Source organism: Phycodurus eques, chromosome 9 (assembly GCF_024500275.1).
Source record: "Phycodurus eques isolate BA_2022a chromosome 9, UOR_Pequ_1.1, whole genome shotgun sequence".
Taxonomy (NCBI): domain Eukaryota; kingdom Metazoa; phylum Chordata; class Actinopteri; order Syngnathiformes; family Syngnathidae; genus Phycodurus; species Phycodurus eques.
Genome location: NC_084533.1, coordinates 28,776,014 through 28,803,680, shown reverse-complemented (window position 1 = coordinate 28,803,680; position 27,667 = coordinate 28,776,014). Strand labels below are relative to the sequence as shown.

Genomic DNA, 27,667 nt, shown 5'->3' with positions numbered 1-27,667 from the left:
AAAAATAGTCTTTATTTGGAGCAAATTGCATAAGTTAACAATGCAATCACTAATTCAAAACATTTTGCAACCTGCTTTTGACAATCCATTAATCCATTCGTTTTTTTAAGTAAAAAAAAAAAAAAAAGCAAAATTGTATTGTAATTTCTTTCGTCATCTCTTTGAGCATGAATTGGATACAAAATCATTTATCGTATAGAAATCTTGATATTACAACAGAATGTATAATACATTGATTATACAGTGGAACCTAGGTAATTATCGTTAGTATTTTTTATTTTGTGGTGGCGCGGAGAGAGACTGGTTAGCACATCTGCCTCACAGTTCTGAGGACCGGGGTTCGAATCTCGGCCCTGCCTATGTGGAGTTTGCATATTCTCCCCGTGCCTGCGTGGCTTTTCTCCGGTTACTCCGGCTTCCTCCTACATCCCAAAAACGTGCGTAGGTTGACCGAAGACTCTAAATTGCCTGTCGGTGTGAATGTGAGTGCGAATGGAAACAAACATCTATAGTTAAAAAAAAAAATAATCTGAAACGTTTATTCCAAGTGCTATGACCTTTGACTGGCTCCAACAAGCCAAATCTGGTCATCAGTGGATCAAAACACTGATATTAAACTAAAGTGATGTACAGTCAGCCCTTGGTAGTAATTCGATATTGATTTCTACAAATGTATACAGTCAATTTTGAGGATAAACATTAACACAACAAAAAGTGGTTATATGAGCAAATCCAAACTGCAGTTACGCTCTTCATGCGCCAGGGGAGCGCAAGGGAGCACAGTCTTAGCCCCTCCCATAAGCCTTCCCCCTGCATCCTGGCCCTCCCACTTCCTGCCCCAGACCCCCTCCCCTCTGCCGCGCCCTGCCATCTGGTCCTTTTCACACAATCGCGCGCGCGCACACACGCGCACGCACACACACACACAGTCCAGTCCTTTCTTCCCGTTTCCTTTCACAGAGAAAAACAGGATGAAGGGGCTCTTTCAGGCCCCCAGTTACCCTGGAAACCCCCTTATTCTTCTCCTGTCAAACACACTTGGATTGTGACACACATGCACACACGCTTGTATAGAGCATGTTGGACATTTAAAATTTAAAGGAAGCAAGACTACAACTGTTACCGTCTGTCGGATTTCTGGCCCCTTGTTTACTTTACACAAAGAACTTGATGACTTTTTTCTCTTTTTTTTATGATTCTAAAGTTAACTTATCACACTCAAAAGCACAAGTTTCCCTTTGTTCTCCTAAAAAAAAAAAAAAAGTTGGCAAACTGTGTTTGTCGTTCTCTTTTCCTGAGCAGATTTTTCCAAAGAAGCTCTCATCGTGCACGCACGCACACAATCACACGTTTTTTTTTTTTTTTTTTTTTTTTTTTTTTTTTTTTTTTTTTTTTGGTAACTTAAAACCCTCTCCTCTGTCCCAGTTACAACAATCTCCAGGCCTGGAATGCTTTCAGAAATGGGGGAAAAAAAGTTATATAAGTGTTAAAAGTTTTGTTCCCCCCCCCCCCCCCCCCCCCCCCCTCCGATTGTGCCTCCAGAGGGCTCATGAAAAATATTGTAGCGGCATCCAGTAGAGCACATCATCTGAAAGCTTTTAGCAGGTTAAAAATAAACTGCAGGCAGCAGTGATGGAAGGATGAATAGACTTTGGAGAACGGGATGGAAAAGGGAAGAGGCCGTGAAAACCCTCATACCGTTTTTCCAACTTTGTCTTTGTTTTAGTCTTCCCACTTTTTCACCTTTGTCCACACAAAGCTTCGACTACCTTCACCACCACACTTTTTCTCCTTTTAAGGATAGAGGAAGAGAATTGAAGGGGGAGTTAGGCGCATACTCTAGTCTGCTGACTGACTAACAGACTCCTCTTTGTGCGTGCGCACACACACACATTGACAGAGACCTCTGCATGACTTGGCTCCTCGTGATCTTTGCACCCCTCCTCCCCCCCCTCCACGTCTGCTTTTTTACTTCTCGTAAAAGTAGGGGTCAGAAATGAAGAATTTAGTCTCTCTTTTATGACACACACATGTGACTGTGCACGCACACGCCGCCCCCCTCCCCCCCCCAAGTTTCCTCCCCATCACTCAATGGCAAGCAGCTGTTGGCCAGACTCAAGACCACGTGTGGGGAGTTGTCCCTGGAACCGTGTCGGAGACGTACTTGTTTTGCAAGCATTAAGTATTTTTGAGAAAAATACAATATACATTTAACATATATATTCATATTTATGAACCATCTTCTTTCTGACTCTACGTATTAGTCTATACTGTGACGCATTTGTGCGTTTCTCATCACATGTGGTCAGCCTGCTCTCCTCCCCCACAATGACTAAGTGCAATGTGGTGCAGTGCTCCATAGCCGCCACTAGAGGTGCCATCGGCTTACAAATGGAAGCCAGTTGGGCATGTGGTAATCCACAGAGCAGCCATTTTACAATCTGTATTACTCCAGACCCCCATTTCATGAATCGGACGTGATGTCAGCACGTCTCGCTCTCGTTTCATTGGCTAGCGAGCAGCCGACACTGTAGTTGATGGAGCGCACGCACACACAAACCCTCATCATCTTTCTACCATTAACCTAGTGACATGATGAAAATGTCTTCTCCCAGATTAACTGGATTGTTTCAGATTATGTCATCCAGATTAGAGCCTTTTACGCGCTGCAGTGTGTGTGTGTGTGTGTGTGTGTGTGCGTGCGCGCTTGCATGCATGTTCAAAGTAGGCTTGTGGGCAGAGTGCTCTTTGTAATGATTAATATTAAAACCAGTAATACTTAAAAAATATAATATCTTTTTGTGGGGATGCTGTTATTTAAATTAAGATTATTCAGTCAGGGTTAATTATTTTTTGTTTGTGTCCTGTGATGTTTGTCCAAGCGTGATGGTCACTTCTACGGAAGCCCCCCTGGTGCCAAGGTATGAGAAAAATAAAATCCATTGATAATCTGTTCCCTCAATTTAGTAATCTGTACCCTGAGTTTAGCAAAATGTCTGGGGCTCCGTATACCTACGTATCTGTATCTGTCAAGTAAAGTAATTCTATTTGTAATTTATATTCTTACCGGTGTGAATTCTGTGAATAAATTGTAAATTATAGCCTACATCCAATTTTTTTCAACTGAAACCCAAGTAGTTTGAGGGGGTTGATCACTGTATAGCAATACTAGCAGCACAATACTACAGTTAGCCTGCGTGTTTCCTTTCACTTTCCGCGCTTTTACGCATTCGCTCGCTGCAATCACGCTATCACGACAACCTTCTTTTTAATCCCCGACATGTTTTCATTTAAGTGTGGTCTTTTCTGGCACATAGCGGCCACCGAATGGGTCCTAGTTGCGTGGAGTCCTCGTCGGAGAAGCGGAAGTTCGCAAACAGACAAATGGGTCTGTGATGGATCAAGCAATGTATACGGAGCTCCAGACATTTGCTAAACTGAGGGTACGGATTACTAAACTGAGGGAACAGATTCTCAATTAATTTTATTTTTCTCATACCTTGACACCAGGGGGGGCTCCGTACACTTCCTTTGTACGTGAGGGGGGGGGGGAAGTTGTCTGGATATATAGTTTGTGTGTGTCCATGTTGCATATGTCTGCCTTCCTGTTTGGAGTTCCAGATCTCAGGATCACAGCATCAGAGACACAGCGGTGTCATCGTAGACATAAATAGAGCACAAGCATGGAAATGTTTAATATCTGTTTAAGGAACAGTGAGAGACTCCTGATTGTTGACATTTCTTCAGCGGACATCCAGGGAAAGAACGACACTGCGTGTGAGCTTTGTTGTAACCCGGTGGCCAAAAGATGAGTTGAGGACCTCATTAGGAGGCCTTGACTGGCAAACAAATTGTTTGAAACTTTGCATTTGACCCGACTCATGATGGGCTTGCCGCATATTTTGAGCTGTAGCGGTTTCCATCTGGCATCCTCGGAGATTGCACATTGTTGCCTTGTGCTCAAAAATGACAGTCAGGAAACATTGACGACATGTGATCAAGGTCTTGTTAAGGGACAGCGACATATACCGTAGTTTTCTCTCAGATTATAAAAATGGGAGCTATCGTTAGACATTTGAAGCAGTGAATGTAAATGGGTGAAGTCACATCCATGAAAATGGATTATAGAGGTGCATTTCCATTGCATTTGATAAGGACTAGCAATTTGGCTTGTGTTTTCTCCATTGCTTGCCTCAGCTATTAGTAAATCTCCATAAAGTTTTTACATGGCACAAGGCTTTTTCCTGATGGTGCTTGAAAAACTTCCACGAAATATCACCTGTGATAGGTCTGTAGTCTGGCCTGCTGTTGTGGAACAACAGTCATTGAATTTGAACATGAAAATAGATGCGGCCCGTAGTTGAGATTCCCGAAATAATTTCCTCTCGAACACATGGACCACCAACAGTGACACGCGCTTTCCTGGTGACCTTCCATTGAATTGACCTTGCCTCAATACAGTTTTGACTTGGAACGTGGACAAATCCAATGCACACGTTCGTCTTTCAGGCCAAATCTTTGCCAGCCTTATGTGAAATGACAAAGCCTTAGTCACAAATGCGACCTTGTCCGATCGTGTTAACACAAAAGTGTTTGTCAAGTTGTGAGTGTGTCATAAAAGGTACTGTATCTGCAAGCCTATTGCAAAAGTTAACATGCCTCGCAGCTAACAAACGTCCAAGCACATTTAGCCGGCCGCGGGGACTTCTTCCCCAACGTTATCATCTCACACATAAATGTCAGTTTTGCGTGCACCCAGCTGACGGAAGAAGATGAATTCATGAACGCATGGTCGTTTGAGATGATATAAGGGCAGAACATTTGTAGTAGCTGTGTACAGTGATTTGTGTGTGTGTATTTATCACACCTTAAACTGGAATTTGCAGTCCAAAAAAAAAAACATTTTGTGTCATGTTACAACTGTCACCATGACCTGATAGTAGAATATTATTACAATGATCTTTTGAAAAATCATCTCTCTCTGGCCCCATCTATTCCCTCCAATTTAATTGTAATTCATATTTGAAAACTTGGCACGGAAGGACAAGAATAGCCACTTCGGGGCGCCATGGACGCTTACAGCGCATCATCGTCAGAGGAACGAGCCGCTGGCTTCATGTTTCTTTTTCTTTTTGTCTGTCTTTTTGCGGATCGGCGGCGGTGGTGACGGGTTCTGAAATTAGGTTAGATTCATATCTTGCTAGCATTTTTAAAACTTCCTTACGCTCCCTTTAAATGTTTCTGATCATCAAACCAATTTTAATACCTCATAAATATAAAATACAGTTTCTAAATGTTGGTTTTACAACCCCAATTCCAATGAAGTTGGGACATTGTGTTAAGCATAAATAAAAACAGAATACAATGATTTGCAAATCACGTTCAACCTATATTGAATTGAATACACGACAAAGACAAGATATTTCATGTTCAAACTGATAAACTTTGTTTTTAGCAAATAATCATTAAATTAGAATTTTATGGCGGCAACATGTTCCAAAAAAGGTGGGACAGGGTCATGTTTACCACTGTGTTACATCACCTTTTCTTTTCACAACATTCAATCAACGTTTGGAAACTGAGGACACTAATTGTTGAAGCTTTGTAGCTGGAATTCTTTCCCATTCTTGCTCGATGTACAGCATCAGCCGTTCAACAGTCCGGAGTCTCTGTTGTCGTATTTGACGCTTCATAATGCGCCACACATTTTCAATGGGAGACAGGTCTGGACTGCAGGCAGGCCAGTCTAGTACCCGCACTCTTTTACGACGAAGCCACGCTGTTGTAAGAGAATGTGGTTTGGCATTGTCTTGCTGAAATAAGCAGGGGCGTCCGTGAAAAAGACATCGCTTGGATGGCAGCATATGTTTCTCCAAAACCTGTATGTACCTTTCAGCATTAATGGTGCCTTCACAGATGTGCAAGTTACCAATGCCATTGGCACTAACACAGCCCCATACCATCACATTTGCTGGCTTTTGAACTATGCGTCCATAACAGTCCTGATGGTACTTTTCCTCTGTGGCTTGGAGGACACGACGTCCACCATTTCCAAAAACAATTTGAAATGTGGACTCGTCGGACCACAGAACACTTTTCCACTTTTCTTCGGTCCATCTTAGATGAGCTCGGGCCCAGAGAAGCCGGCGGCATTTCTGGGTGTTGTTGATAAATGGCTTTTGCTTTGCATAGTAGAGTTTCAACAGAGGGTAAATGGTAAAAAAATAAATGAAATTTGAACTTTATTGAACATATACGAACAGTTCAACAGAAGACTGGTTGCTATAAAATAAATACAAAATAATATAAATAAACACGAAACAAAAATACAAGTAGAAGGTAGCCGTTCATTTTGTCCTTCGGTACGAATGTATATGTTCAGTAGGAGTAGGAAGAAGTAAAAAAAACTTATCGGATGGATGAGTTGTGAAGCCTCTTCCCAAGTGTTTTCGGATCATAGTTTGTGGTATATTTATGGTTAAAACCTGCGTTTTGGCAGCTTGAGTTGGGCTCGGTCACGGTATACAAAGCGTGTTCCATGAGGCATCCTTGTATGAGTTTGGTGGAAGAACTTCAAAGTACTTACTTCAGCATAGAAAACCTTCATCATCACATCGCTCATTTCCTGATCCATTTGCTTTGCTTTCAACTGTCCACATGAAGATGTTGCCATTTTCTTTCTTTTTTTGTTTTGTTTTGAAAAGCATTTTTCTAACAAGGGCCATCATATGAATTGCTCCCTAATTTCGCTTCTCTGTTCTCATCCCCAGCCAAAAAGGAGCTGGAAGGTGCAGAAGAAAAGCAGTTGCAAAAGAAGAAAGCCAAGGAGTTGAAGGTTCTTGATTCAAAGTCATCACAAAACCTGTGTAAGGCTAAAAACCAATGTATTTTAAAACACACACAATACACAACACAATCCCAATTCCAAAGTTTCATCCTTAAACATTCCATGACATGACTGTATTACTGTTTATGCGATATTAATTTTTGGGTGTTTGTACATGTAGCCATTTTTCTTGGATCGTTTCGTCTTCCATATGAAGAGATCAAGAACTGCATCCTGGAAGTTAATGAGAAGGTCCTCACAGAGTCCCTGGTTCAGGTACAGATTCCACCAGGATACAATTGTAACCAGATGTTTACATACACGATATAAAAACATGCTTTTTTTCAGTCTGACATGAAATCAGACTAAGCTTTAACTCTTTCAGGTCAATATGAATTACCAAAATATTTGTATTTGCTAAATGCCACATTGAGACATTGTTTAAGGCAATTTTTCATTACTTTCTTCAAAGTCATAAATGTACATACAGTAAGATTACTATGCCTTTAAACAATTTGGGAAAACCCAGTTGACGTCATTTCTTTGGAAGCTTCTGATATGTTTATTGACAACATTTGAGTTAATAAGAGACACGCCTTTGGATGTATTTTAACTAGGCACACCCGAAAAACACTGCTTCTTTGGGTAACATCATGGGAACGTTAAAAGAAATCTGCCAAGTTATCAGGAAGATCATTGTGGACTTGCGCAACTCTGGTTCATCCCTGGGTGCAATGTCCAGTTGCCTGAAGGTGCCGTGTTCATCTGTTCAAACAAAGATGGAAGTATAAACACCATGGGAATGTCCAGCCATCATTCGAGAGGCTGACATGGGAGTGGATTTTGACTCCCGCATAGATTGAACCCACAGCCTCCCAATCCCAAATGAATGTTTTAAGAAAAGAAAACCCACTATTTCCCGCTCCCAGAGATTGAGCCCCACGCCTTCTCAATTCCAAATGAATGTTTAAAATAGAATAAATGAAAAAAGTTTGGTCTGATTTCATGTCAGATTGTGTGGTGTGGGTGGGGGGGCATATGAGTCTTTTTATATAATATATGTAAACGTCTGGTTTCAACTGTATATAAAACCTATTTTATGTATCAATTCATGTTATTACCAATACAATGTCTTAACATTTTCCCAATTTTAATTTAAAAAAACAAATCCACAAATAATTGACATTCTTGTTCATATTCTATGATTCAATTACATTATAGTGTGTACAGTAATATTCAGTCTTGGGAAGTTTGGACACTTCATTCAGCCTGCACAATTAAGTGAGAACCAAAGCAAGAGTTGTATCAACAATTCTGCCTTTCCAAAATTAATAGTGCTTACTCTTGATTGACAGAGGGCATTTTAACAATGCTTATTTTTGTTCTAGTGCTGCGCTCCGTACCGCGAGCTTGTCGAAATATTAAAACGCAAAACCATTTTAATCGTGTGTGTGTGTGTGTGTGTGTGTGTGTGTGTGTGTGTGTGTGTGTGTGTGTGTGTGTGTGTGTGTGTGTGTGTTTTGCTGTTTAGAACCTGATCAAACAACTGCCCGCACCAGAGCAGCTGAGCGTCTTGGGAGAGATGAAAGATGAATATGACGACTTAGCTGAGGCTGAACAGTTCGGAGTGGTGGTAAGGAGTCACACGGTTTTATCAAGGACATTGTTGTTTTTCCTGGAATACTTGATGCCAAATCAGACAGAGAAAATGATCATATACTGATAATGAAGTAACACCATTGTTGAACTATTAGTCACAGAAACTGTTCATCTTGCAAAACAGAAACCGTTTTGTTCAACCGTGGAAGGTGAAATTCCACTCAGTCATGCAACCCACACACGCAACATATATCCACTTGTCTTTTCCCAGATGTCTAGTGTGAAGCGGTTGGTGCCACGGCTTCAGGCCATCCTGTTCAAGCTACAGTTTGAGGAACAGTTGAACAACATTAAACCGGACGTGGTGTCTGTGACGGCAGCCTGCGAGGAGCTCAGGAAAAGCACCTCCTTCTCCAAGCTGCTGCAGATCATCCTTCTTGTTGGCAATTATATGAACGCAGGCTCCCGCAATGGAAAGGCCTTTGGCTTTTCCATATCATACTTATGCAAGGTAAAAAAACAAAAACAAGGACAAGAGTGCACAAAGACCTGACTTACTTCTCAGACCTTTTATTGCTGTCAGGAATCTTTTTATCTATCTACTACTGAAAAGAAGTTTTTCGATGAATACTTTCTGTCTTGATCATGTGCACTGCTGCTCACTTTAGCCATTTCTTGGCATATTCAGCAGGGTGAGATCTTATGTGTCTCAGTAAACGTCTATGCACAGTTTCTATCATCCTTGCAGGTTTTATAAGTAAGTGGGATAACTACGTAGAGGGAAGATAATACATTCTGATTTAAAGAATTCTTTTCGAGAGTGCATGCTTACTGTGGCACCTGGAAGGTCTTCTCACCGGTAGATTTGGCGTTTTTTTGTTTTGTTTTTTCTTTTCTTTTTTTAACATACTGCATAAATACAGGAAGTCCTCGATTTACGAACGAGTTCCGTTCCTACGCTGGCGACGTAACCCGAATTTCCGCGTAAGTCGTATTTCACCGTTAAAGTCGAAATTTACGTGGAAATGCTTCTGTTACGGGTATTGTCCCACGTGATTGTGACAGCAAGCTCGATGTGTGAGTGAGACGGACTGCGAAGGAGTGTGTACAGTAGCAAGTGTAGCGACGGCGACCGGGGAAGAGTAGCGATTAGCGGAAGACCCGTTGACGCCGAATTCGCAGAGGAGCTAATAAAGCCATTAAAGTGCCTTTATTGTTGCCGCCACCCAGCTCAGCTGTGCAACGAGAGAAGGGAGTTAACCCCTTCGTCTCCCGACCACGGTCAGGTGACCGTAGCAGGAAAGGTTAACGCTTCATATAAAGAAACTAAAATACATTAAAATCAAAAAATAAGATGCTGTACTTACCATTACTGCTGAGAGTGTGAAAAAAGGCAAAGATACTCCGGCGCACAAACACAGACAAGCACTAAGCACTAGCTAAGCAGAAACACTATGGTGCCGGGACAAAATGGCGGACGAGGCACGGGCGTCGTAAAGTCGAAACGTCGTAGGTCGAGTGCGTCGCAACTCGAGGACTTGCTGTAGTTCGTTAAAAAGTATACCCTGCTCCATTTCACAACTGAAATTTCGAAGACCGTGGCAGTACTAGCGATTGTACAGATTTTCTATATCACTGGACTATTTTTCAACTAAATGTTGTTCCACTCAGCTACGTGACACCAAATCGGCTGACCTGAAGCAGACGCTGCTCCACTTTCTGGCTGACGTGTGCATGGAGCAGTTCCCGGAAGTCATGAGCTTTGCGGACGAGCTCATCCATGTGGAGAAGGCCAGCAGAGGTACACTGGACATCTAAGTCATCCGTGCTGATGATCACTTTTTTTTTTGTCCTTTGAAACAAAAAAAATGATCAGCCATACGCCTAAAAAATAACATCAATTTTTCTTCATAGTTTCTGCAGAGACACTTCAGAAGAATGTGGAACTGATGGGTCGTCAGATCAAGAGCCTGGAGAAAGACCTAGAAACCTTCCCTCCTGCACAAAATGACAAGGATCTGTTTGTGGAGAAGATGTCAATATCCTCGATCTACTAGATTATGATAATTCAGCAATCGAAATATTTCTTAAATTGTTAAGGTGTCATATAATGTTCTGGGGATATTTATTGTGTGTTCCTTAGCTTAATGTGTTCACAGTTTCGTGAGCAGTGCCCGTGAACAGTGCGAGAAGCTGGACCTGATGCATAAAAATATGGAGAAGCAGTATACTGACCTGGGAGACTATTTTGTCTTTGACCCGAGAAAACTTTCAGTGGAGGAGTTCTTTGGAGACCTCAACACCTTCAAGAACATGTTCCAGGTGTGTTTTTGTCCAAACTCCTAATTTTGTTATTTGGACAATAAAGTTACCTAGCACCAATTTCTATTGACGTCATAATATTGAATTAGTATGACTCGTGTGTTGTTGTTTATGCATCAACTGTGACTTGTTAGGAAGGCTTCCCGTAGGAGCTGACTTGTTTTGCCAGCTATTGAGATTAATTGACATCCTGGTTTTAAAGGCTTGTCTTCCACACTCGTCTACTTTGTTTTAGCAGTCATTTTAAGTCCACAATGTGTGATATTCTGTGTCAAAACTAGTTGTTGTTTTTTCATTGGTCCTCTACCAGCAAGCAGTAAAGGATAATCAGAAGAGAAAAGAGGCAGAGGAAAAGATCAAAAGGGCCAAATTGGCGAGGGAGAAGGCCGAGAGGGAAAAGGAGGAGAAACTCAAAAGGAATCAGGTGTTGGACATCAACACAGGTGACTGTTTTGCTCTTAAATGTGTGATTTTTAGGAGGAGAAACACTTTCTCATTTTGTTATTTCCATCATCCTCCAGTTGGGGGCAGTCAGAGTCCACACTTCAGCGGAGTATTTCTCTCTCTCTCTCTCTCTCTCTCTCTGTGTGTGTGTGTGTGTGTCACAATTTCAGAACCGGGAATAATCTAATGTAGATGACTTACTTTTAAAAACTATCAATGCATCTCTTGAGAAAGCGAGTTCAGAGATAAGAAACTAGCTGACCTATTTCGAACTCTTGTGGGTAAAGAGATGTGCACACAAAACCACACAAAAATGATATGTATAATGACAAGAAACTGCACGCCGCTAAACATTATTTCCATCGTCATTCCCTTATACACAGAAAGAATCATCCTTGGCAAACAAACACTTTTTCTCTCTCTCTGAGAGTGTGACCTAGTTTTCGTACATTCCTTCTCTCTGTGGCTCCACTTTGGCATCTCCAAGGATTCCACAGTTCCAGATTCACTGCTGCCCAAGTTCATCCTTTTTCTTGTTTTTACAAACCTTGTTCATGTGCAGTATTGTGTGTGCTTATTTGTCATTGTTCATAAACACAGTAGTCTAAAGTTCCATCCATCTTCTTTTTCTAGCTCACTTCTTTTGTTCCAATCAAACATTCTCCTTTCTTTCTGCTTTTCAATTAAATCTCCATTAGAGGCTCCGTATGCAATATGTCGTCTGTGCGTTGGACATATGTAGCTGAGGTTTTGTTGTTGAAAGCAAGAGTAGTCATACTTTACATTGAGCCTCTAGAGGCATGCAAGTGGAATATAATAGAGCTTCAAAGGTGTGTGCGTGTGAGGGTTAGAGATGATTTACATACAGGTGGCATATTTGATTGCCTCAGGTCACTTCCAACCCCCTATTTGAATTCAACCACACACAAATACACACACCTGCTCTTTGTGCTGTATTTGTTGATAACCTTCACACTGGATGGCGACAACACAATAGCTGCTTTCAGCAGTGACACTTTAGCACGTTTCCTCCGTCCTTGTTTTCCTCTCTGTCCCCCGCTGTCTTATCTCATGAAATCACGTAATGTCCTTCTTTGTCTGCATAGCACTCCAGTTGTTGATTAAACTCTGGAAGGTCGGGTTGGTGTGGTTTTGCCATTACTGTCAGAGTGAGTCACAACTGTCAAGGCCATCGATTTTTGTTTTTGTCGAATTAATTTCAGTCCTCTGTAAGTTATATGTACTTAAAGTTGATCAAATAGGCCATTATGATTAGATGAGGTTGTATTGGTACCAGGGAGAGTCCACATATACCCTTGGTGCTCCGGCTTGGAACTTTTCCACATGCTGTGGAAAAACACTGCGGTCCGATGCCGACCCCGAGGAAATGAGATGTACTTATTGCTGTCACTAGGTGTCAGTAGAGTGTGCAAAAGATACTGTATGGTTACGCGAGAGAGGGGTGTGCGCATGTGTGACTAACACACCCACTGAGATGCCGGTCTGGGAACCGCCACTGGGCGCGCTCACGCTCCACGCAAACGACTTTGTGGTCAGGGTGGGGGAGGGGACGGCAAAGCGGAGACTGCGGCAGCTGCCCTGTTGAGGCTTATACGTGCACAGAGTTGTTTGTCTCTCGATGGAGAGCATTAAGGGGAGAGGTTGAGGAGAGCTGGTGGACTTTGTTGGACTGAAGAGAATCACAAGTGCTCTCCAAAGATTTTCTCTCTCATTTGCAGCAACTTCTTTTGCAATCTGAATGATGAACGTCCACCAGGTGTGCCATTGCTCCACGCAAGAGGCTCTCCTCACATTTCTGCGGGCACCAGATTGTGTTTGTGGGAATTGATTGGCTCCAGAGAGTCATCTTTAAAGTCTAATGCTATGACACAGATGAATATGTCATATGTTCTCAGTGGCCTCAGGAAGGACCTTCCAAATTGCACTTTTGATGCAGTTGTGAACATGTGTCAAGCTTACGCTTGACTTGTGGGATAATTTAATCTAACTTCTCTTCATATTGACTCAACTCTTTTAATTGGACAGCACACAGAAAGCAATTGAATTAAAAGAAGGCATGTTTATCATTAGCCCTATTGTTGACCCTCAGGAAAGCAAAGAAAAGCCTCTCAAGTGAAGGAATGTCTTTATCAAACAGTTTTGCTCAAGACCAGACACTGCCTAAACAACTATGTTTACACTGCTATCCAATGCGCTGGTTTGTGTCTGCATGCTTGCACTGGTGTTTGAAAGCAACCATATGATTAGTGGAAGCAGACGTGTGTCAAATGTGCCTTCCCGCAAAGGCGGAAAAAATTTGGCCTACATCACCACGAAGCCATCAATGTAGTTCCCGTCCATCGACGCCGAGCGGTGTATGTGCGCCGTAGAAGGGAGACGTGTGGTGTTCTCTGGCATGTCGAGGGAAGCCACAAGCCATCTGCTGCATGGCTTATTGCAAGATGTGTGCGCGTGCGTCTGGGGGGGTGGCGACATAAACCTTTAACCCCACTGCCTCCTTTTCCAGACCCCTCTCGTTCAATTCAGAAATAATTCAAACCATCTGCCTGGCGGCAGACCTGTGTTACTAAGTCCTGACACACACACACACACGTTTACAAAGACAAGGGTCCCTTTAAAACACAAACGCTACCAGATTAAGAACCACCCAAAAAGCTACATAAACAAACATCCATACAATAGTAAAGTGCACCTATTATTACTTTGCTGCTGATCTCTTCTTAATTGTAAGTAGTAGTATACAGCACGAAGCCGACAGCGGCGCATGTAGGTCAGCGCCTATCTGGGTTAATGTGGCAAATCTTCCAAGATGGCCACCGGCCTCGAAAACAAACGCCCTCCGGCCCACGTGGGTCTGAAAAAGTCACTGATACGCACACAGTATAGCAAAAGTCTTCAAAATTAGAATGCATTTATGTGCTGTGTAAATTGTTATTCCCAATAATAGTTTCTTGATGTATCGCTTATGTTATGGTTTAATGTGCTTCCAGAGGGTGATGAAACTGGCATCATGGATGGCCTCTTAGAGGCGCTGCAGTCCGGCGCTGCTTTCAGAAGAAAGAGAGGACCGCGACAAGCAGGTACACATAACTACTGTATACATGCACGTTTCATGTTTAAAAAAAAAAAAAAAAAAAAAATCATTATTCCTGTTTATTATCCCATGTGTTGTGCTATGTATCTGTTCTAAAACACTCTTCGTCACCTTGTGAATGTCAATACGAACCAGATGTGTTTCCTTGTTTGTTCCTTTTATGGTGGCAGCGGGGGAAAGCCGCCTCCAGCAATAATATTGAGGCTGGGGGGTTGGGGTACGTATATGGATCAAACACTTGGAGGACGTGGGAAAATACATGCAGCTCCACGGCTTTAAGAAACAGTTTCTTAACCAAATTCAGCACATTTAAGTATCAAAAAAAGTCATGTACGTACAGTGGACCACGTATATTTGCAGTTCGGCATTCACAAATTCACCTCGTTGCAGATTTCTGGGTGGAAACTACTCACCGATTTGCAGTTTTCTGTAACTAGGCAAAAGTCAGAAAATAATTTTTATTTTAAATGGTTTTTTTTTCACGGTAAAATATTATCTCTATTATGTACGATAATTGTCTTGTAGTTTCTCTTTGAGACAACAAAATGCCCCCCAAAAAACGAATTAACTATTTGTCTGCTCAACCAAGCTTGTGTGGTGGAAGGCAGAAGGCTGTTGCACTCCCTCATCCAATCACAAACGTAACAGCAGCGGTGTTGGATTTATGATTGACAGTCAGCGGGCGCGGACAGATAAGATGGCGGACGCCTTGGCTCACGATGGTTTCTCCAAACTCGGACTAAACATGGCATCAAAACAAATGGAATCCGTCACAACAATTCAGCGTAACCTTGCTAAACTCTACCGCCAGTTCATTTCGTCTTCATCAGAATTATTGATTTGCGTGTACAGCCATTATACTTTGTATCTATGCGTGCTTAGCTGGAAACTGCTAACTCTTAAGTGTACAGCAATGTTTGAAGATGTTTATAAGCATTTGAAATGCTATTAGAGTGTTGAGATAGTAATTTGTGGTCTATTTATAGTTTATACTATTATTATAGGGAGCATCGTTTGCTGACATTTGCTATTCACGGTCAGGCTCTGATGAATAGCAGCAGTCCACTGTACTCCAAGCAGTTTTTGGATTTTTTTTTTTAAATGTATTTTTTTTAGCCATTGTTGTTAGAGCTGTTAGCTTAAAGTCAAAATCAAGTTAGCTCTTAGTTGAATTTCTGACGTCTGCGAAGTCTGGCAGATGATTTACTTGTTAGATTCCGAAACGCATCGCTTGACTGGTGAAAATAATATGCAATATGAGGTCTCACAACAGTACATTTGCAACAAGCTTTGAAATGTGAGTGGCTTAAGTGTCCAGTGTTGAGAGCAGCTCAAAAGTCCGCGTGTGCGTGCATGAGCATTCACACACGAGGGTACGAGTGTGTGCAACCCTATCCCGCCATCAATGGAAGCCAGATGTGAAGCGGTGCCTCAGAGTTGGAGCGGAGACTGCATTCTTTCTGCCGTCTTGTTTTCTTCGTCTTTTATAAAGTGAAGAACAAAATCGGAACAAAATTTCAAGTACCATTGGGACTGTTTGCTTCTGTGTGGTCTATGATAAGACATTGGTTAAGTTGTACTACTTGAATAGAACCAGAAGAGAAATGAGAAATGGAGGGAGAAGGCTGTCTGGGTTTGTAGCCCCCTCCTCACAGGGAGTAGCGGAACATGTGCGAGGGAATGCGCATACGTAGCTCCGTGAGACAGAAGTCGAAAAATATGCCTCCGGCGATCACGTTTCATCTTAACCCCTCCCTAATTCCTTGCTTTGACCGTGAAGTCGTTTTAACCAATGGTCAGTCATTTCCATGCTTGTATGGGGGCGGTGTTATGTGTCAGCTTTGTCCAGAATTTGTAGCTACTAGTTTACAACAGCTGGCCCCAAGTACAGTCAGTGTTCTTCCTCTTTGCAGACTGTGTGGGAGGGGCTGCGGGCTTCCCCTTTTTGGCTTGAGCAGTTTGCGCGTCAGCGCGCTTAATTTAGCAAAAGTAGAGGACGAACGCCATCCAGTCTTTGACTCGACTGATATGTACTGGACACCACTGGAGCCGTGGAGTCATTTTTTGTGTTTCCCCCATTGTGCACTTACAAAATACATACATTAGATTTTCTACATATACTGTATGGACACAGTATTAAGACACAAGGCTGTAAGAACTGCGATAACTGCAGATGGAAGAACAATATATTCTATTTTGTGACTGTTCATTGCATCATTTGAAAGAGAGGAAAGTTGGATCCGTTGGTGAGCGGTTCTCTTAATGTTGAACAAGGAGGAGGGTTTTGATCGCAGGGCTAAAGCTCTTTGACGCCTCACTGATAAAAAGCAGGCCTTTGTGAACTGGGGCGCAGTCATGCGAGAACAGAAACGGGTCTACGCCAAACTGACATGAAAGTTCCAAGTATACAATTGTCCAAAATGCCGAAGAAGTCAAATTTGGAGACAATTAAGCGGTCTAGCCTTGCTTGTCCTGATTGATGAGCTTCTTGATGAAATGTGTGTTTAGTCTCCATCTTGTATCGATGACTGAAGTAGCATTTCTATTTAGCATTTCAACCTGTGCTATATGCATGCAGGCAGCTGCTAACAGTATATGGGCCCAAATCAATAAGTTTCATCATGTGGCCTTAGATTTAGACATAATGTTACTCTATGGTAAGTTGAGCTTTAAAGCAAATATATAGCAAAGAAATATAGTCTTTGGAAAGCGTATGCAATAAATAGTGCTATTGTTCATCTTTCTGGTCTTATGACATCATAAGCATGCCTCTCTTCTCCACGACTGCAGCAATTGTTACCGACGTGAGGTTGGAAGTCTGAGCGAGGCCTTTTGAGTGTGACGCCGAGCTCATTGTGTCCCAGCACTGTGACTGAAGGTGAAGCCACCAGGCTGCGTAAGCTAAATAGCCTTCACCTTTGAGCCGTCCGTCTCTCAGCTCACTGTGGGTATTTGTGCCGCTTGTAAAGAAGGAGCGGGCAGCCCGGGGCACCCCCTGCTGTCTAACCCCCTCCACCCCACCCCCGTCGGCCCAGCGGTCAAACACGAGCAGACGAAACTCCCGCAGATGATGTCGGCATGCCAGCAGCGCAAAGACACGCAAGGGTGTTTGCGTACCAATACGTCCGCTCAGTCATATTGCAGAGGGGACGCACCACCCGCATCTTCAGATTGCCGCTTCGAGATCTGTTCTCGTCGTCGTCGTCGTTGTTGTTCACCTGCAACTTGGTGGTTAATGCAATATAGTAGCACTTTGCATGTGGAGCAATGCGATTCATCACTCACCAGCAACCCGTCGGCTCGGTCACGCCCCTCGTCCAATCAGGACAAAGTACCGATCACAACAAAGCCCCGCAGAGCGAGAGGATGGCAACAATAGAGGCACACGCTGGCTCTGTACGCCGTCTGCCGCCAAAGAAAAGACCTTCCGCTCCCTCACAGATGTTGGCAGGCACGACACGAGGGAGGCAATGGAGCTCTTTGCTGAGGCCTTCATTGAACACTTCATTGTTGAAGCAGGCTCCGATGACATCACACACAATCTACACACCCCTGTTCAAATGCCAGGGTTTTCTCAGAGACAAAATGTGACTGAGATAAATCGTTTCAAAACTTTTCTATCAGGCGTGACCCAGATAAATCATTTCAAAACTTTTTCATCATTAATGCGACCTATAACCTGTGCAACTGTTCAATTCGAATTAAAAAAGACATTTTTGAAACTGGGATGTGGTTCCATAAGTGTACACACCTGCTTCTAAATTCTTCATTCACATTCCAAGTCTTGTTCAGTGGGTTAGCACACATCTGCCGCCATTTAAAGAACCTCTCCAAAGGTTCAGCTGTTCTAGTATGCTTTTCCTGACTTTTTTGTTTCTTTCTACCAGAGGGCTGAAGTCTAAAGTAGAAAAAACATGGTTTTGTCTGAACCAAAGAAATCTAAAACAATTTATTTATAGAAGACAACGAGATGAATGTTTTAGAAGGCCAAAGGTTTTGTGCTGACTGCCATTTGGAACTGTTCATCATTCCCTCCACCATGACGAAGACCCCTGTTCCAGCTGAAGAAAAGAAAGCATGACGCTGCCACCGCCACGCTTCACTTTGTTACGGTGTTCTTGTGGTCATGAGCAGTGTTGTGTTTGCTCCAAACATCCATCCGTGAATGTGAGAGGAAACCGGAGCACCCGGAGAAAACCCACACAGGCACGGGCAGAACATGCAAACTCCACACGGGGATTTGAACCCGGAACCTCAGAACTGTGAGGCAGATGTGCTCACCGGTCGCTCACTGCGCCAAACATCCCACAAAAGACCAACCTTTTTGTCTAAAATGTGTCATTGTCTGATGGCGCAAACAGCACTGCTCTGCTACAGTGAAGCGCAGTGGTGGCAGCGTCATTCGTTGGGGCTTTTTTCCCCCCCCCCCCTTTGTCAAGGTAGAGGGAATTATGAACAGTTCCAAATCCCAGTGAGTTTTAGCAAACAATAGATGACTAAATAAATAAAAGTCTGAAAAACCCTACTGGTACAGCTGAACTTTACTTGGGTTTAATCAGAGGCGCTTTAAATGGTGACTGTTGCGTGGCGACCCCCATTTAACAGGAGTTTGAATGTGATTGATTCATTTTGAACACAATCTCCAGTTATGAGGGTGTGCACACATTATCTACGCTGCTTATTTTCACTTGGCGGAGAACGTGTTGAAATGATTTATCCTGGTCGTGTATTTCCATTACAAAAGCCACGCATTTGTGTAAACAAGCAATTCGTGTCGTTTGATGGTGTGACTTCAGAAGCCGCCAGAAGAGGGCGCTCCACGTCCCTCCTAAACCGGACTCGACTTTACCGTAGTTACCGCACTAATAAACACAAGCGATCAAGATGGATGCTTGATCCATTGTTACGCTTTGATAATGTGACTTAGTTACTTTGTAAATCTCGCACTTGCTGACCTCTCACGTCTTTGCTGCTGCGTCCGCTCAAACATTCTTTCCCTGGCCTTGCAGCCTGCTGGTGTGTAATGTGTTACAGATGATCTTTTCCCTTCACCCCTTCGAGCCCGCCAGGACCCCCTTCAGTGTTCAAGTGGACCCAGCTAGCGCCACACCCCCTCGTCAACTCTCCTTTTGATCTGCGTCTCGATGCCGCGTTTCCTCTTGCCGGGGAACGCGGCGATCATTTAGTCAACGTGCCGGCTACTTTGGAGCGTGAGAAGTTGTGAGGACTTCCTCTGTTTGTGGCGCCACGTGTTTAAAGATTAGGGAAATCATTTAGTTCTTCGTTTTCCCACCCGACAAGCACCATTCTCGTGCTGAATATTGTTGGCAGTGAGCGATGTCTCGTGTCAAATCTGAGCAAACATCCTTTTAGTCAGGTTAAGTTGATACTGAGTGGTGTTTGATCCAGGAAGAATATTCTATTCACTACCACGTTTTCCAATAGTGGATCAGCATCCCACAAAAACAGAATAATCTGTGTTCTGAACTATTAAGAGTTTGCCGAAATTGCATAAGAATGTACAAAAACCTCATAAAGTATATACAAACCTCATGTATACAGTTCTGCGTATATGTCTACTTAAATCTGGTGCGCTGTTTAGTGACTTTGCGGGCAAGTGGGAAGATGGCTCTCATTCTTCAACTTTCTGATTTTGGCGTTTCAGACGGAAATTGAAACTCGTGCTCCCAAAGCTGCTCAAGTTCCCAAATTCCTTTCTTTTGGCTATTCGGAACGTCGCAAACCGACTCTTTCTTTTCCGTGTCGATCTACAAGCAGTCCATCAGAATTCATCGCTGTTCCGTAGCGCCCTCTGATCCTGAGTCGAAGTGTTCCTGTTCTTCTTTCTTTTGGGAGATGAAGAGGAGGCGAGCAGAGTTGGTCCCGCTTCCCCTTTTTTTGCACACATGAAGCCCCACCCCCACTGACACATGCTGTCTCTTTTTTCCGGGTCACGCTTTTGTATGTTTCCGGTTTGTAAAACGTCTTTGCTGTACGATCCACATTGTCGATTTGTATTTGGAAACATCTCACGATCCTCCTTTCCTCTTTTCTTCCCAGACTCAATAGTTTCTCTGTCCCAGCTTATTCTGGAGACGTGATCGGTAACTGTGTGCGACTTGTGTTTTGGCTTGACGTTTGTGTTCGCGTGGTTCATTTTGCATGTGCGGTTTGCATGGTCACAACACTGCTGACAGATTAAGCATCTTGACATTAAACACACATAAACATGCAGTGCAATCTCCCCCTGACCTATTTAGTTCAAAATGGCCACCACCGCAGCTGCTGCCTGGAGAGCAGGCAGGAGAAAAGACAGCTTTTCTTCTGAGCACCTCCCTACCCTCTGTCAGCTCTTCCACTTAATTCTGCCATCCACGAACGAGCGCTCCGCACCGCTTCGTCGCCGCCGTCTATCTCGCTGCCGTGTTTGGCGCTAAGCCGCACGTACACGCGCATGTCCTGTATGTGTGTCGTACGTGAAGGAAGAAAATGTTTTTGGGAATCATCCAAAGCGCTTTCTGTCCACAGCATTAGCTACACCAACACAATTAAACAAATCAATCTAAACGTCACAAAAAAAGTCAATTAAAAATTAAGATTTTTCATCATTCAAATTTGCGCACAAATTGAAAAATAGGCCAAAAGACTGAGTTAAATTTTAGTCAACTGGTCGCGTGTACGAGACGAGCACCAGAAAGCTGCGTTGGCTGCCGCGGTGTGTCCGCCGAGACGTGTACACACACCACCGCGTATCTTTTCACAGTGGCTGGAAGAAGAAGAAAAAAACAACAACAGCTATTGTTGTTGTTGACGTTATTTGCTTGACGTCTGCCCGTTTAAACGTGGACGCCAGTGAGTTGGATCGGACAGACGAACGCTGGGGAACTCTATTGTCATGTCTTCCTCCTTATTAAGAGTCGCACGTTTTTTTGTCCCGCGCAACATTTGACACCAAAACGTTAAATACAACTGAGGCAGGTGCTTCTTTTTTGTACCACTTTAGGAAGCTTGCGTAGCACTAGTGCGACTAGTACTACGACACTTTGAGAAAAACATTACTAGTACTGCTGAACTCAAATACACTGCTTTTTTTTTTTTTCAAATTACTGTTTCGAAATTGTTCCCATGTGCATTGCCTCGGCCCCCCAGCCCCCCCTCTTGTTTCAGTATTTATCTTTCTTTATTCACGATTGTTCTTTTTTTCACAAAAATATTTTTTATATTGTATAAGTGGAGGGAGATGAAATAAGAATTCCGTTGCTCAGTGTTACCGTTGTCTTTTCTGTGCACAAGAGAAGTAAACATCTTGAAACACACTGCGGGCTCACGCACACCCGACCAACGAAATATTCTAATGAAACTCAGTTGTGTAGCCTGTTTTTCAGTTTTGTGTTTTTGATGTGAGCCTAAAATTGAATGACAAGTCAAAAACAAATGACAAAATGGTGAGTCACTTTTTTTGTTTTAGATTGTTCATTGACAACTGATTATGGAGTCAAATATTAACACACAGATTAATATGCTAAATAATGTTAAGTGTGACTGACTGGTAAAGTTGGACATTATTTTCATGAGGAGTGTCGTCTGCGGCGCTGTAAAATTGCAACAGAGGGGGTGTTTGTAATATTTTCCCTTGTACAGTATATAAGGGAAACGCAATACTAGAGACGCATAACGGGTGACAGTTTGCACTTCTGCGCACGACAATAATGAACATATTGTTCAATTGATACCGCTGACTCTCCATCAAAAATGCTATCTATTATGCTGTCTGGAAAAGCAACTTTACTGCTGCAGTTGATCTTTTTAGATTGCGCAGGTATGTAAGGACTGTAGCAACACACTAGCATGTTTTGTGTGCGTCAAAGTGTTGAGAAATGTTTGCCGTGATGAAAAAAACGCCGCCCGTAGTCCACCGCCGTCACGCCTGCATCGACTTACGAGTTGAACAATATTTTTCGGTGCTGGTGCGTATTAGCCGATGTCACGCGCTCACCTTGTTTGCCGTTCTTTCTCAGCCAACCACAGAAGAGCCGGTCATGCGGTGACCAACATCCTGGCCAAGGAACTGATGCAGGAAGACGTGCTCGCCAGGAAAGGGAAGGATGAGCACAAGGTCGAAGCGGGAGATGCCTTAGAGGAGCTGCTGGAAGCTGCGCCTTCTCGCTCCAGTTAGACTTTTTGTTTTGTTGTCCACGTTTTTTGCTTGGCTTTGCGTGTAAGTGTCACGTGTACCCACACAGGTTTGCTTCTCATTGCTGCGGCCAATGTTGACGTAAACTTGACGTTCACTTGCATCGTCACACACTTCTTGTGGTCTTCTGGGACAACGGGTGCCGTCCCCTGTTCAGACGTTGGATTTTTGCCACTTTAGTGAAAATGTAACAGTTTTTGATAGCATACGCAACTGTTCCTCACTTGTCCGTGCGCTTTGTCAGTTTTTTCGCCGTAGCTCTTAACCACTTGATTCACCAAAAGGGCAACCCGAAGGAGGGATTCACTGGTATTCCCCAAATTTTCTTTCGGAACGTAAGGCACATAGAGCTGCTTCAAACGGTTCGTTTTGGAGGCACAAATTGTCCACATTTATTTTATTTTTATTCTTAAAATGATTTTTGCTCGGTTGTTGTTTGATACATTGTAAATTGCTGTTTATAAATGCTGACGTTTCGGCTGTGTCACTGGAAAAAGTGTCAATGAGTAGGAGTCCAGTTTTGTCATTTCACGCACAGTCACAGGTTGCTCCCACATGGTGCCAGTTATTTTTTTTATCTGTCTTAATTTGTATAAGGGATGACACACTTAAATGAAGAAAAGCAGCACAGTCAAATGACATGGACATTCCTTTCAATTTGCCCGCGGTGTCATGAGAGAAAATTCTTGCACAGAGTGAGCGGCTCGCCTGGGCCACATTTGTTTGGAAACAAAAAGCACTTTACATGCCTGTGTGCTTTTAATGGGAGTCATCTATTTTTAGTTCCTACTTATGTGTGTGTCTGTGTGCTTGTGTTTTCTGTAATTATGCTGCCCAGCGCTCGGTCATCAATCTTCAGCTTTATAAGCAACTCTGTGGTATCTGCGGCGATCGCACGCTGGAAAAAGTGGCCAAAATGCTTGCGTGGGCGGGTTTTGAAAACAAGCGGCTGTCATATGTGTGAGCTTTGATGTACTTTGTGGATGCCCCACACACACACACACACACACACACACACTTTTCCCACTGAGGTAAAGCCTGCAAATGCAACACAATCCATCAGCAAAGATGCAATATCTCTTCCGTTCCTATGCAAACACATCATGTCTTGTGTCCTTTTGCAACTTCAACTAGTTGGTGTGACCGATGTCAAGTTTCTGCTTCGAGATGTCGCTCGTCCTCGAGTCGCAGCGTGTTTTGTAAGAGCGGTGCGGAAATTGATGTCAATCAGGTGATTGACACCTTTGACTGTTGTGATCACCTGCTGGCGCCGCTCTTATTTGCACACACAGGACAAGCACAAAAACCTGCTGTAATTGTTGTTCATGTTACATCTTTGTGTGACTGGAATGTGGAGAAAGCGTCACTGGAATGTACCTTTTTGTTTTTCTAATTTGAGTCTTTTTTTTTTTTTTTTTTTTTTCTTTTTAAGAGAATTTCTATGTTGATTTTTACAGTCGATTATTTTTTTTTTAATCTTACTGAATGCATATTCTTGGCTTTTCCTTTTTTCCAGAGATTGCTCTTTTGTAACAATGCACATAAGATTTGTTTGCTGCGCAGAACAATTAAAATGTCTTTAATTCAAGTTTGTGTTTTGTTTTTAGTCATTCTTGGGTTATGTGAACATGTTCAATTGTGGTCAAAATGTTATCGAAAAGTTAAATATCTGAAGGATTGTGTATATGTGTAACTTACGAATTGTAACTTCCAGTTAACGATCTGTATTTTTAGTGGGGCACGCTGATGTATTCCTCCAGCTCCGCCTTAGCCTCCTCTGTAAACGCATTTCTGAGTGAAAATGGCAGAAAGTTTAAGAAACAAAAACAAAAAAAAACAACCTGCCTTGGTTTTATTGCCAGAAGACGGAGGAGGAATGTATCAACAGTGGAAACTATGAACTTTGGCAGATGCATTCCAGGGCTCCAAAGCAGCTCCAAAGATTCCAAATGCATTTTCCAGCATGAACGTGACATGTACATGTCACGCGTGTGTTTTATCTCCTTTTATGCAAACATTCTTTTTCATTCATGCCATTGACTCAAATGTTAGTCTTTCCAGTTTATGGAAGACCCTTTCTGTTCCAGTAAAGGCACGCTTGACGAGTTCTCCAACATCTTGTCGAAAGCTGTTACTTACAGTATACCTGCCTCCCTTTTTCTTAACTGTTCGCGACTTGGCGCATCGGCCACGGGTCCCGCGACCTTATTCCTGCTCGGTTCTACAACAACACAGATGTCATGACTGACAAGTGGGCCCGGTCGTGTCGCCCACGCGCTCCGCCGGTCTTTTTCCTGTCGGGCAAATGCCCGAAATTCCACGTTGTGTCATTGCGGCGCTGCACACGAATGCCAGGAAAAGCTTCTGGAGAGCTGCGGTCAGCCTCCAGAACTTTTGGACTTGCATGAGAGTGAAACTAGTCCATGTGTTTTTAGAGAGGGGGGGAAAGGGGTTGGGTGGGGTGGGGGGCTGATAGTGAATTCAGCTTTTTCTTTTTTCTCAAACCTAAAAGAAGTGATCAACTATGCTGCTGTTTTTTGAATGACCACGGTTAGATCTTAAGAGGTCAACATGACTTTCACTGCTTTATCTTGAGCAAAATCCGCTTTTTACTAGAAATGGAGCAAATACAGTAAGCCAACCTGAATCTAGAGATGCATTGGTACCACTTTTATTCGGACCGAGTACTAGTACACGTACTTACATTTGAGTACTGATAGTTTGAGTACTGATTGTTTACAATGCTGTTACAGCTTGTAATTGTTAAATTTTTTAATCAAATATTGTTTAGAAATTTCTTTCTCCGGGCACTCCGGTTTCCTCCCACATCCCAAAAACATGCATTCATTGGAGACTCTAAATTGCCCGTAGGCATGACTGTGACTGTGAGTGCGAATGGTTGTTTGCTTGTATGTGCCCTGCGATTGGCTGGCAACCGGTTCAGGGCGTGCTCCGCCTCCTGCCCGATGACAGCTGGGATAGGCTCCGGCACGCCCGCGACCCGAGTGAGGAGAAGCGGCTCAGAAAATGGATGGATGGATGAAGAAAAATGCCAATTACAGTATATACCATCCTGCTCGTGCTGCGTTGGTCGTTCGTTTTAGCCACGCGCAAAACGTCCGCAACAAGTGAAATGATGAAAAATGTCATATCGCTATCGGAACAATTCAGTACTATATTGTTCTCAGTATTGGCACATTTTCAGCAATTCAAACATAGTTTAGAAACAAATGACGGAATTCACTTTAGAGGGTTTGAAATTCAATTACAAAACTAAGCTGTTGTCGTCGTGTCAAGTGGTGTCACAGACTGCTTAAACATTATGAGCAATGAATGTTATACATTTAATACTATTTTGTGTCTAAGTTGAGCGATAAAAATCTAAAATCCTCATTTGTCTTGATGAATAAGTCTGCTTAAAAGCAGTTGAAGCCAGCAAGACGTCTGGCCCTCCTGTTTTCCCAGAATGCTTCAGTCCCTTGTTAGTGTATTGTGGTGAAATGTGTGTGTGTGTGTGTGTGTGAGACGTTCTACTCTGGGAGGGAGGTGTCACTGGATTGGAAAAAAGGGTCTGAACAAAGAAAGAGGGCAGTATTGTGTGTCGGACGACACGATGACACGGCCGTTGACAGCGGAAGCGGGCGACCAATGGAGGCGCAGGAGGATGTTTTTTCGGCCTCTGATTGGCTGGCCTGGGCAGGCTGTCTGTCTCCAGGTAGCAAAGTGGAGAAGAAGAGGAAGGATGGAGGGAGGACAGAAGCGCACATGAATGAAGACAATAAAACCACACACAAGTCAAATAAGCTGCACCTTCATACCGCATATTTTCTTTCTAATGTGTTTGCGTATGCTTGTCTTTCTTTTATTGGGGTTGCCAAATGTTTGATTTGAACTTGAACTTGGCTGTACACTCCAGGACTGTTCTCGCCTTTTCTCTTTTTTTTTTTTTTTTTTTTTTTTTTTTTTAGAAAACTTTGGATGGAAGCCTGCCCTCATTTGTTCCCATTGGACACTTTTCAACTTTCCAGCAGGCCCAGGGGAAAACACAATTCCTTACAAAAGAGGTCTGGGTGCCGCCAATAGCATTTTTTTCCCCAATTAAACATGTGACTAAATGAGCTTATTTGCTTCGTGCCTTCACACGTCTGCTGAGCATCTCTTAACGTGCCCTTGATCGGTTGTCGTGGCTGCTTGTACAATTCCAATGAAGTCGGGACATTGTGATGAACATAAACAAAACAGAATACAATGATTTGCAAATCATGTTCAACCTATACTTAATTGAGTACACTACAAAGACAACATATTTCATGTTCAAACTGATCAACTTGATTGTTTTGAGCAAATAATCATGAACTTGGAATTTGATGGCTGCAACACGTTCCAAAAAAGCTGAGACAGGTGGTGGCAAAAAAGACTGAAAGTTTAGGAATGCTCATCAAAAACGTGTTTGGAACATCCCACAGGTGAACGGGCTAACTGGGAACAGGTGGGTGCCATGATTGGGTAGAAAAGGAGCTTCCCTGAATTGCTCAGTCATTCCCAAGCAAAGATGGGGCGAGGTTCACCTCTTTGTGAACAAGTGCGTGAGAAAACAGTCCAACTGTTTAAGGACAATGTTCCTCAACGTACAATTGCAAGGAATTGATGGATTTCATCAGCTACGGTCCAGAATATCATCAAAAGGTTCAAGAGAATCTGGAGAAGTCACTGCATGGAAGCAGCAAGGCGGAAAACCGACATTGAATCCCCGTGACCTTCGATCCCTCAGGCGGCACTGCATCAAAAACCGACATCGATGTGTAAAGGATATCACCGCGTGGGCTCAGGAACATTTCAGAAAACCAATGTCAGTAAATACAGTTGGGCGCTACGTCCGTAAGTGCAACTTGAAACTCTACTATGCAAAGCAAAAGCCATTTATCAACAACACCCAGAAACGCCGCCGGCTTCTCTGGGCCCGAGCTCATCTAAGATGGATTGACGCAAAGTGGAAAAGTCTTCTGTACTCTGACAAGTCCACATTTCAAATTGTTTTGGGAAACTGTGGATGTCGTGTCCTTCGGGCCAAAGAGGAAAAGAACCATCCGGACTGTTATGGACGCAAAGTTCAAAAGCCAGCATCTGTGATGGTATGGGGCTGTGTTAGTGCCACTGGCATGGTATG

The 27,667-nt window shown here is 43.1% G+C and overlaps 1 protein-coding gene across 1 annotated transcript in view; it reads left to right on the top strand.

Moving 5' to 3' along the window:
• The window catches only part of LOC133407311 (protein diaphanous homolog 1-like), a 97,328-nt gene extending 72,978 nt beyond the window's left edge, over positions 1-24,350 (top strand). The window contains 10 exon segments of the mRNA XM_061685018.1: positions 6,771-6,866; positions 7,008-7,102; positions 8,358-8,459; positions 8,697-8,936; positions 10,097-10,226; positions 10,340-10,465; positions 10,584-10,747; positions 11,058-11,190; positions 14,203-14,292; positions 22,325-24,350. Coding sequence (XP_061541002.1) covers positions 6,771-6,866; positions 7,008-7,102; positions 8,358-8,459; positions 8,697-8,936; positions 10,097-10,226; positions 10,340-10,465; positions 10,584-10,747; positions 11,058-11,190; positions 14,203-14,292; positions 22,325-22,482 — 1,334 coding nt within the window. The 3' untranslated portion in view covers positions 22,483-24,350.
• Positions 24,351-27,667: the final 3,317 nt, after the last annotated feature.